Source organism: Lissotriton helveticus, chromosome 1_1 (assembly GCF_964261635.1).
Source record: "Lissotriton helveticus chromosome 1_1, aLisHel1.1, whole genome shotgun sequence".
Taxonomy (NCBI): domain Eukaryota; kingdom Metazoa; phylum Chordata; class Amphibia; order Caudata; family Salamandridae; genus Lissotriton; species Lissotriton helveticus.
Window position 1 is genome coordinate 1054995238 of NC_136057.1, and position 12250 is coordinate 1055007487.

General features: G+C 43.1%; 1 protein-coding gene across 5 annotated transcripts in view; it reads left to right on the top strand.

The window, feature by feature from the left end:
* The window catches only part of CPT1B (carnitine palmitoyltransferase 1B), a 300240-nt gene that overhangs the window by 264525 nt on the left and 23465 nt on the right, over nucleotides 1–12250 (top strand). For 4 of the 5 annotated variants that reach the window (XM_078677942.1, XM_078677941.1, XM_078677943.1 and 1 more), the window contains one exon: nucleotides 10415–10507. In XM_078677942.1, coding sequence (XP_078534068.1) covers nucleotides 10415–10507 — 93 coding nt within the window. Of the gene's footprint in view, nucleotides 1–10414; nucleotides 11286–12250 lie in introns of all 5 variants that reach the window. The other variant, XR_013607878.1, reaches the window with a different exon arrangement.

Consider the following 12250-nt stretch of genomic DNA (forward strand, 5'->3'; position numbering starts at 1 on the left):
CAATCCATTCTTTTTCTGACCCTGGTATCTCATATTGAGAGGGAACTTCTTATGACAAACCTGCTGAGACGAGGGATGAGTGTGACTCTTGGGATGACTACAACATTGACCCTGCTGACAATCCTCACCTGGAGACTTTCCCAGCCAAACCATCGCCGCTGTATGAGTATGAATACTGTGTATTATGCCCTAATTCAGTGTGCAGACCACCACCACAGGCTCGACATGCATGCCCTACAGCAGTGGTTCCCAATCTGTGCGCCGCCGCACCCTGATGCGCCATCAATACTAGCCAGGGGCGCCATGCACAGAGTTTGGGAACCACCAGTAGCAAATTAGGATGCCAGCTGTTAGACTTGTTTTGCTCTGGCCTACTACAGCTGTTACCAGCGTTAGCTGATAAATCTGAGGATACAGGGACCCAGCTAAGCCTTTTACCCAGGCTGCAAAACCTGTGAAAACCACCACATGAGAATACCACATCGTGGCTTTTTACAGTAATTAAAGAGTGCTGCCACTAATACTGGGAACAGTTTAATGTCTGACAATTTCCAAGAAGCCTTGAATTCTACACATATAATATCGCTGTTCTTGAAAACAGAAAAGAAAATAGAGCATTTTGTTCTGTGCCGTTTGTTTCCCAAAGCAAAAGATAAAGTTACGTTGGGGGGTTCTGATATATTTTGCGGCTCGCTATTTGCACATTGCTCTAGTTGTCTAGTTCCTGTGTGTAACTTTTGCAGTGAAGTTTTCTAAAGGCAGAAAATGAAGTACATGCAAGGCTCCATCAATTGTCGTGCGTACAGACTAGATACCACTCACTTTCTAACTAATTGAGCACATAGATCAGCTGGGCTTCTCCCAGATTGGTGGTCCCATCCTGCTGTGAGTGCAACAGCAGACATGATTATTGAATCAGCTGCTGGACCTAAAATACCTTTTTCTAGAAATCTGTTTCTTGTAGTGGGGACAAAAGCTACCTGCTCTATTTACTGGGACAGCAGACAACAACCACTACGACAGACAGAAACAATGGAAACGATTTCAAAATTTAAAATAAATATTAAAAGAAGAGAAAACTACAAGATGTGTGTTAATCTGCCTCGAGGCCTTTAAAAATGATTGATACGCAAATTCACAATTTCAATCATTATGTTATGTAATGTTATGTTATAATGATTTATAAAACGCAGTATACCCGGAGGTGTCTTGGCGCTGTGGACAGCGGGGGTCTGCACTTACATCTAGTTCTGAAACAGCCAGGTTTTCAGGCCTTTCCTGAAGGAGGTGAGGGCAGGGGCGCTCCTAAGCTCAAATGGGAGAGAATTTCGTAGCTTGGTGGTATAGAAGTGGAAACTGCGGCCGCCCCATTTTAAGGTGCGGATTTTTGGCACCCGCAGAAGTTTAGTACCGAAGGGAACGAACATGTCTGGTATGCCCGTACCAGGTGAACAGATTCTGCAGAAAGACCGGGCTGTAATGGCTGAGGGCTTTGTAGGCTAGAGAGAGAGCCTTGAATGTAATCCGTTGCTCCACCGGGAGCCAGTGCAGTTTACGAATTTCAGCAGTGATCGAGTTATACCTAGGAATGTTGGATAGTAGCCATGCCGCTGAATTTTGTACACTTTGCAATTTTTTCAAACATTGTTTTTGTACATTTCCCAGAAGTCTGTTGCAGTAGTCAAGTTTTGACTGCATTAAGGATGTCACTACTGGTTTTTTTGTGCCTACCCGAAGGTAGGGAAGGATCTTCCTTACTATTTTTATTAAGAAGTGACTGGCTGAAACCGTAGCATTCGTTTGTTGAATGAGGGAGAGTTTGTGATCCAACCACACCCCCAGGTTCTTAGCTTTTACCACCGGTTTTGGGGGCTCGCTCATCTCTGATGGCCACCATAGTTTGCCCCAACTTGGTAGTAACTTGCCAAAGATCAGATATGTAATAGGAATTCAATTATAGTAATTCTAAATACACATGCTTTTATTTGGAGGGAACAGAAAGCTCCAAAAGGCAAACTGTATGTATCAACGAAGCCCTGCGAATAATTTCTCCATCTTCGATCACATCAGTTTAAGGAATGGCAAGTACCAAATATAGACCATATGACTTCCAAGAAAGCCAGTGTTATGTGTGTACCAAACACATAACACTGGCTTTCTTGGAAGTCATATGGTCTATATTTGGTACTTGCCATTCCTTAAACTGATGTGATCGAAGATGGAGAAATTATTCGCAGGGCTTCGTTGATGAGCCTCACAATGTGACCAGCATGACATGGACGATAGTCCTGATGTTGAATAAATGCATGTATTTATTCAGGGCTTTGGCAGACTAAAGAGAAAATGACCATGGCTACTTTGGTTGCAGTAAAATCTGTGCATGTTAAACTGCACGCAACTACCTCCTTCCAGCAATTCTAGATGTACAGGTTACCTCACAGGAATACTTCTAGCATGCTTGGTCATAGAAATGCAGGCAACACAAACAAATCTAGAACACTCCATGACTTTGAGAAGACGGCACATTTAAGAGGAGGTGTAGCGACTTGACACCAGCGAATGAATGTTTGCGTTCTAAAAATCTTCTTTTCCTTTCATTTCATTTAATTTCTATGTGGATGGCTATCTGAAAAGCCATGGAATGGGGCACTGTTGGCTTCTATTTCTTTGGCATGAGGGCTGGACCTGCACACGACTAGACACTTGTTCCCTGTGGGCGTGGTCTTCGGTTTGTGAGCGTAATTCTGTGGTACTAGACGTGTTTCCATGCTTTCAGGCGATATATGATTATAATTCCTTCATCTGCTTCATCCCAATTATTTTCAGGGAGAAAAATGGTAGTATTCCCGAGGCCGATCTTGCATCCCCCAACACCAAATGAAATAAAGTAACATAATGGGGAGCCGCGACCAGTAGGTCAAGGGAGCCATGGGTTGAAACAGTTTGGGAACTACTGCCCTACAGGATGAGGATGACTTTCTGGTGGTGGCCCTCTCTAAGACAGAAGTCCTAATCCAATTCTGCCCATGCACAAGTAATTCTGTGACAACTTTAAAAGTCCCGATTAGGGCAAGGTGGTGAAGGAATAGGTCAAAAAGAAATTCAATGCTTCTCCAAATGACTCCCTTTACATCAAAGGCCAGGTTCTCCATAACCCTCTAATGGTCCACTAGGCAAGGACACAGGCCTCAGGTCTCTGCCCAGGCAACAGGAGATGACCTGCCAGACAAGGGAAGTAAGCCCATCCATGCTGCAAAAAAACATATAGCAGTTGGTGCAATCACCCAGTGGGGATTTGCCAATTTGGTTTGTTTGTTGTTGGTATATGACATATATCACTGGGATGAGTTGAAGGCCCTAGTGCAGTACTTTTCCTGAGAGGGGCTAAGGAACTGGTTGCAGGGAAAGATCATTTCCAACTCAAATATCCACTGTGCATTGGATGCCGCAGATAATTTCTCACAGTGTAAATACCAGCATTCTGCTCTGTTGGCATGCATGGCTTTGAGTCTCGGGGTTCAAACTAAGGTCCATCAACACCTCCTTAACATCCCATTCTATGTGGAATATCGGTTGTGTGGCTGAGATGTCATAGAACATCAAGAAAGACATCAACATTGTAAAGTAACTGGGTGCCCTGCAGTCTGCCACACCGAGGGCTACTTTTGCGAACAGCCATTCTGAATGGGTCAAGGCCAGGTCAGCAAAAGGCCGTTCACGGGCCCAAGACAGGCAAAAGATACTCTAGGAGAGGTTACAAAGGCAACAACGATAAGGGCTGGGGTAAAGATGGCTGTTGTAATGGAGCCTCTGTTCCCAAACACTGACTCACCTAAATTTCCACTGTTCAAACAACACTTGTTATAGGGAGATTAAGGGATTTCCACTCTTGCTGACGACAGGAAATCACCACAGAACGGAGGGTTTTGGCAGTGGTTCAGCAGGGCTGATGATTAGAATTCCACACCACATCACCCAACATAGCGCCAGAGCAACACACCCTCAACCAAGACCACCTTGCTTGCATGTAAAAAGAGGTCAGAGCGCTCCTTCAATGGGCCACAATACAGCTAATAATCTCACAAAATTTAAGCAAAGGCATATATATATTCACTGTACTTCCTGATGTTAAGGAAAAATGGCTCCCTCCAGTCCACTTAGACCCGAGGCTTCAAAGTCAGTACATCCTGTCGGAGAACTTTAATATGACTTCTCTACAGGACATCCTCCACTGTTCCATCAGGGAGTCTTCATGACAGTGTTAAATCTCAAGGATGCCTACTTCCACCACTTCACCCATCACCAGTATCCTTGCCTTGTGGTAAGAAAATAGCACAATCAATCCACTATATTGCACTTCAGGGGCCTTATGGCTCTAAGGGTTATTACCAAGTGTCTGGTAGCAGTGACTGCTCATCAACAGAAAGCAGACATCCACATCTTCCCATTTCTCAATCACTGGCTGATCAAGAGCAGCAGCAGATAACAATGCCTAGCACACATTCAGGCAGAGCTAACCCTATTCCACAGCTCAGGGTTCACTGTAAACTCAAAGAAGTCTCATCCCTATTCCCAACAGATCCAGGCCTTCCTGGGCTCAATGATACATGTTGTCACAGGTAAAGCATACTGAACCAGCAGTGAAGGTTTCAACAGCTGCTGCCTCTTTTTCAGTCCACTCGTCCCTTGCCTGTAAGAACAGTATTGAAGCTCTTGAGTATCCTGGCATCTTGCAAAGCAGTTGTGCCTTCCGCCAGTTTACTCATGCACCCAATGCAATAGTGCCTCATGAAAAATGGTCATAAGCGGACGGTCAAGAGGAAGATCTACTGTTAATGAAATCCAGCACTCAGCACTCTCTGCAATGGTGGAACTGCACCAACTTTTGCTCAGAAGGTCATTCTTAGAACCTCTTTCACAGGCAACATTACCCCGGATTCATCGTTTATTGGGTGGAAGGTGTATCTCATGACTGTACAAGACAGCACAACTCTCCTTCCCCAGGGATGATTCATCAATTACCTGGTACTGATAGGCGTGTGCATAACCCTAAAAGCCTTCTACTTGTTTGTCTGCAACAAGTGTGTCCTATTCAACATGACAGCTGTGTACTACACACAGAAAAAGGGGATACCCACTCTCCCCAGTGTTCCACACTAGCACAAAGGACCTTGAAATGGGCAATCTGTCACATGAACCAGCTTTATTGGAACACGTTCTGGGGTGGACAATAGCTTTGTGGAACTGTTTAATAGGACGCATAAACAGCTCCAAGAGAGGAAACTGCACCCATAAGTCCACCCCTAGATACTTTCAGAAGAGAGAAATCCCAGCTGTCAATCTCTTCACCCCATCAGAAAATGCAAAATACCCACGCTTCACCTCAAGGTACTCAAAACTCAAAGTCTGTGAGAAATGCATGATTTATGAACTAGTCAAGGATATTTGCTTTGCTTTTTCCACCTCTCCCACTTATCTCCAAAGTGGTGAAGCATTTGAGGCAGGTGTCTGTGAACCTCATGCTTGTGGCCCTAACTTGGATCAGGCACAACTTGTGCTTAATGCTCCTGGAGATGTTCATCACCACCCACAAGAAGCTACCAGTCAGGCTGCACCTCCGCATGCAACATCAGAGCCATATCAGGCACACAGATCATAAACAGCTCAGCCTAGTGATCTGGCACTATAGGTCTTAGAGTTTAGCTACCTAAGCCTCTGTGAGGAGCGTTTGACAACACTGTGTGAGGGATGTAGGCCCACCACATATGCATGCTATGCAGCCGATTATAAGAGATTTGTCTACTATTGCATCTCCAGGCAGTTGGACCCCTTCAAGGTCAAGATTCAATGCATCAACTGTTACTTTCTGAAGGCAGGTCTTGCATATACCTCTATACACCTCCTCTTAGCCACTGCAGCGGTGTAGATGCAGAACAGGGAGCAATCATCCCTCCTAGGGATTCTGATGGTCAAGGGGTTCATAGAGTGACGCAAATGAGTCATACCCCCGGGAACACCTACAGCCCCAGTTTGGAACCTTAACATGGTTCTTCCAAGCCTCATGGGGCTGAACAATAATGTCTTAGCCCAACACTTGATAGCAGAAGTATGCAAAGCATTTGAATCTACAGCACTATACCTTACTTGTAAATGCTTACAGCATATGTAACATTTTCTTTATGTAGCATGGACATTGCCACTTAGGCCCTGTAACACTTACAAACAACAGAGTGACATAGAAAAGTAACATTGAAGCATAGTGGGAGGGATCAGTAAAGTGGGCTGCAGAACGCGTTCATAGTGATCACTGAAAAGTAGGCTTGGGTTTCTGTGTTGAAGTGAACACACTAGGGAAAGCAGAATTACACAGGCTAGTTTAAACATGATTCTGGCTTCAAAATTTCAGCTCCAGCAAGTAAAATGCCTTTGAAGTGGGCAAGAATGCATTTGGAAAGTGCTACTAATAATGTATTGTAATTATCTAGATGTCAGGTTACTAGAGCTTGTAATGCACTCATAATTCGTTGGGAGAGAGAAGCACTTCACGTTCCATAGCAAGTATGCAAGGATTCATTGTTTGTAAACTTATATAACATAACATAACAGGTGTATTGGGAATGAAGGTACAGTGATGAAGTGTAGTAATTAGATGAAGAAGAACCATGGAAAATCATTGGAGCAGAGGAGGAAGAGTTCTGTTTTAACTGGGCTCAATTCCAGATAAAACGAGTTGATCCAGTTTATTACTTTTTCTTTGAAATATGCTTAATATACTACATCTTTAGTAGACCATTTTGAGAAATAGAGCCTTAACCTAAGTAAGGGTGGATTTCAACCAATTCAGAACTTTGCTTTCTATCAGATCCTGCATGAAAGGATGCTTAGCATAATTTTGTAATTAGCTGTGTTGAATGAAGCTGACAGGTAAAAAATACAAGTAGCTAAACATGAATTTGGTCCAAAATGCAGAAACTGTTGTTGAGAATTTGGCGAGTGCTCATTCATGAACTGAATTTGGGATGTAATCCAGATCTATGGGCATTTAGATGTTGATGGAAGTGTGATCAAATAATCTCAAAGCAAGAGTAGTTCTGGCTAAAGACAGCTGCACAAGTGCTAATTCCACATGGTAATAGTGGTCTGCACCTCTAATGGTCAAACTACTCCAAATCATAAATACATTAAAACAGAAAAAACATACAAAAGACAGTGCCTCAAGAATCCAACAGTTGTATTGTGAAGTTTGTTTTCTTTGTTTCTTCTCTCCTCCTTTGTGAAGAAGGTCTGTGACTGGGTGGCGTGTCGTATTATCCGGTCTGAGCTTACAGAACCCAAGGGGATGTGGCCATTAAGCTGTGATATTTATATGTGGTCACCTGGTATTTCCCAACAACATAAAAGGAGCAGTACTAGTGCTCCAAGAATTCCACGAAGAACTGATCCATTTTACACTTAGACTTCGATGTGACATTGCTGTAAAGGAATACATATACCCTGATGAAGTCCTCTCGGAGGACAAAAAGTGTTGACCGGGCTGTTTTTTTGAACCATTGAAGAATAATAAAGAGAATTGTTTTGAGACTTCATACCACAACTCCCATATTATTCTGATATTGGAGAAGAGCACATTGATATTAACACCATTGAACTTTGTGTACTTCATGAAAGGAGGAGAGAAGAAACAAGAGAACAAACTCTACAATACAACTGTTGAATTCTTGAGGCATTCCCTTTTGTGTGTTTTTTCTGGAAATGTGATCAAGACATTTAACTGTAACTCTTTCTCAATGGTTTTCCCAAGGAAGGGAAGTTTAGAAACTGGTCTTAGGTTCTGGAATTTTTTTGGGTCTACTACTAGCGGTGTGATTTACCCCGACTGTAGCGAGGCGGGCAACATGCACTCTTCTAGCGCAGATTATATCAATCTTATGAAGTCCACAAAGATAGTTTTCTGGACACAACAATTTAATTTTGGATTGTAAACATATGATGAGGGACTGGTGAAGGATTTATTTTGAAGTAAGAATTGTGCTTCCTACTTTTGGAATGCTTACTATCTAAGAGTGAATCCTTCCGAGATGCAAAGTGGAGGAATAGTATGAGAATTTGCTTGAGCTTCTTGTGAATGTTTTATATCTTGTTGAAGAGGAAATTGGTAATGTTGTTGGCAATTGTTGATGAGCTTGGGATTCTTTTTTGATTGTTAGGTAGGGTTGACCCAGTGTCTGAGTGGAATAGAAAATGTTGGTGGTTTGCCATCTCATTAATCTGATCTCTGAAAACGTTTGCCACAGAGTTAGGTTTTTCATTTTTGTTTCATTGCTTGGAGTGCTTCATCAGTTAGTACTTTTCACTAGGTATTTTCCAGTTTGCCTGTTGTTGCACTTTTGCCGTTGTTGAACTATTTGGTGTGCAATGAAGTTTATTTCTTGTTGGTAAAAACCCACAAGAGAGGAGTCAGGGTATTTATGAAGCTTATAGTGGATTTTTTGCAATATTTGATGTGGTCTTATGTGCAATTGGGAATATTTAATTGTGTAACCTTGTCTATGATTTTTGAGCTAGCTGCTCAATTGACATATCTATTAGTTTGTTTTTCAAGATTTTCCGTGATTTAGATTGACTTGTTCTGTATCATCAGTTGTGTGGTCAGGATTGAAATTGCACGTTGCTCCATCTAATTTAGTTTGAAATGTTTATCAGATGTTGTGATGTAGTAGAGGAGAGGAGAAATTGATAAAGGCATGGTATGGCATTATTTATCGGTTGGAAGAGTAGTAAAGTTGTAAAAGATGTAGTGTATATGTTTTTGTTTTTATTTTACACATAGTCTTTGAATTATGTTCCTTGAAACATTAACATTTCTAAAAATGTTGAAGTAGCAGTGTGTTTTGATTGTGGTAATAACTAGAAAGGTTTATTCAAATATTCAAAAAATGAAGGGTTGTAGTATGGAAGGTGGTATGTGATTGGGAAGCATGTAACTTTGTTTTCCTTCACTTTCATAGATCAAAGTTCAAAGGCGATGCATGCAGGAGTGTAAATAATAACAAAGAAGTTCAAAGAAGTTATATACGGGAGAGAATACAATAGCAAAGTTCCATGTGTCTTTGTGAGGCCACCTCTGTTCATTTGTAGCCTGTCTTGGTGCATGAGTATTTCGTTATTTGGTACCACCAGTGGAATGTTGGTGAAGATGTAGAAGAGAACCATCTCTCAGTAATGAAAAGTAGATGTAAGTTGTGTGAAGTTACAAAGTCAGCAATCTCACATGTGTGAGCTTGTGCAGACTACTTGCTTATGAGTATTAATTTGAAGGTAGTGATTCACATAGAATTTCGTGAAGGGTAGAGGCGTTTTTTCATTTCGTATCTAATCTCAGTGCAAATGAGTATGATTATACCTCTGGGTATAACTGAGGATGGGGTAGGCTGATGTTTGTGATCAGTATAAAAGGTGGAATCCAGTGATGTAGCCTTTCCTAGGGGTCTAGCAAGAGAGTAAAGTAAAGTAAAGTCCACATTTGTAAAGCGCACAATCACCCGTAAGGGTCTCTAGGCGCTGGGGGTCGTCGGGAAGATTAAGCGAGCTATTGCCCAGAGTCACATGGTGCTGGGCTAACCTGCCGCCGGAGCCGGGGATCGAACCGTGGTCCCCAGATTCCAGCGTCAGTCGCCCTGGCCGAGGAATTCATAAAAGCAGTAATGGCCATCCACAAAGATATTTCACCCACCACACTGGGAGTTTGGATACAGCTCAATTTGTTCCTTGCATATACCTCATTTCGGTAAGAGATTGAATTTCTGAATTCCAATATCAGGTCTGATTGATATATTTTGTGCTTGCACTTCCCAGTATCGCCAAGTGTTTTTCATCCAAACCATGTGTGTCTACATGCATATGTTTGTGTGTGTACTCTGTGCATTCAAACTGTTGCTCATCAATCTCTGATGAATTTCATGCAAGTCCATGTATCTTCCTAATGATAAGACTATGAAATGACCATGTGATTGCAGGATGCTGTGCTCTGAAAATCAGTAAGCATGTTATCTCATTACCATGGGATTACGAGGTGATGAATTCACATTATGAAATGTTCATTTGACCATGGGTTCATGACGCAGCCATGTAATCAAGAGTCAGATGATACATTTATAGCAGAGTCAGGTACATGCTGGGATCAAGATGTGAAGTTGGCATTTGTGCACGGGCCGTGTTAATAGGTCCATTGTGTAAAGACGTAAAATAATCATAACAGTCCTATGATCGCAGAGTCATGTCATGGCTGGGACATGTGGCCACTGCGTTCTGGTAGAATCAAAGAAAGGTTTCTTGACAGTCATATCATAACAGGATCATTTATTGCAGTTGGCCCTGATTCTTGCATGCGCTCTTTTCTGTTTATTTTTCACAGGTGGCTGATGACGGTTATGGAGTCTCATATAACATTGTTGGGGAAAACCTCATCACCTTCCACATTTCCAGCAAGTTTTCCAGCCCAGAAACGGTGTGTATTTCTTCCGGTTTGCAAAAGTGTGTCAGAAAATTATAATACTGTATCTGTGCTGTAAGACATTTTATATTCAGGACCTGCTACATTATGTTGTCATATTAAGATGATATAGTCTGCTGGTTGTGCTCAGTTTTATGCCTCAATGCATCTTCTGCCCAACCTGGTATATTTGAACCCCTATCCATGTTAGTACTAAATGCTCCAATCAAGGCCTCCTTCATATTAACATGCACTTCAACATTCATTCAAAGTCTGCTACTTCCCCGTCCTTTGTTTTAAGGGCCCTTCAAATTATGGCAGCAGAGCACATGTAAAGATGGGGTGCACCACACTCGCCCATGAACCATGCTAATAGTCCCAATCATGGTCCCAGAATAAAGTGGGTGGTCACCAGAAAGAATTGTTAGTGGAAGATGGGAAATAGGACAGGTGGCGACAGGCCCCTCTGCTCAGCAGGCAGCAGTGCCGGTTTCCCTCCGCCTGGCGATCTCCCGTATGTCTGCCTGTGCCGGCTGCTGATGACTGGGGGGCCACAGACTGTGACGGACGTGCTGCTTGCTTGCATTACAAGTGCTCCATTTGCGGGAGTCTCGGTGTAGAGTTCATAGAATATTGTAAGTATTCTATTTATAGTTCACGTGCACTATGTTATTATGTTGTGTGTTCTTTCACGCGCATCTCTTGAAGAGTGTTTTCTTTCAAGAGATGCATCTCTCGTGACACTCCTTACCTGTGATCTTCAACTGTGAGTCTGCGACTTCTACAGTTGGAGGTTGCTGTGTGCGGACGTGCTCCTGTGGTGTGCCTTGGATTATGGTAATAAACGTTCGAGGCATGTGGGCTGCTAAATTCATATCTTAGCATTAGATCGCCGCCTAGTGTTGGGTCCGGATGATCGCACATTGTTGTCCTAATAAAGGGGCTTGTAAAGCGCCTGGTGACGCCATCCCGGCGTGTCCCCGCGCTGTGGAAGAAGAGTCAAGAGACCGGAAAGGAGATTACAGGGAAAACAGATGAGTTTTCAGAAGCTTTCTAAAGGTAGCTTCAGAGTCAGCTAGTCTGATGCTCATCGGGAGCTGGTTCCACTCTTTGGTTGCCATTACACGAAAGGAGCGGCCTCCCATTCTGGCTTTTTTTACACGGGGAATTTTCAGCAGACCTGTTCCCCCAGACCGGAGAGTTCTAGTGGGTTCATAGGGGATAGCTAGGTCGGTCAAGTAGGGAGGGGCAGAATGTGCGAGGATCCTGTAGCACATAAGGAGGGCTTTAAATAGGACTCTCTTCTTTATAGATAGCCAGTGCAAGGTGGCAAGGGCAGGTTTAGAAGCCGCTCTTTTAGGAAGTCTAAGGACTAGGCGTGCAGCGGTATTCTGGAGCACTTGAAGTCTCCTTATGTTTTTCTGCGTTGTTCCGAGCAAAAGCACATTGCCATAGTCCATCCTCGAGGTCACAAGAGCTTGGGTCATAGTGCGCCTTGCTTCAAGAGGAAGGAGATCAAGGGTGCGATTTAAGGTCTTCATAACACCAAAGCACTTCCCCACCATTTTGTGCACATGGCTGTCGAAGGAAAGTCTGGGATCAATCCAGATCCCCAGGTTTTTGGCTGATTGGCATGGGGTGGGTAATGGACCCAGACAAGATGGCCACCACTCCTTGGTCCAACTCGTGTCCTTGCCACCAATCACCAGAACCTCCGTTTTGGAGCCATTAAGTTTCAGGCAGTGTTGGTTCATCCAG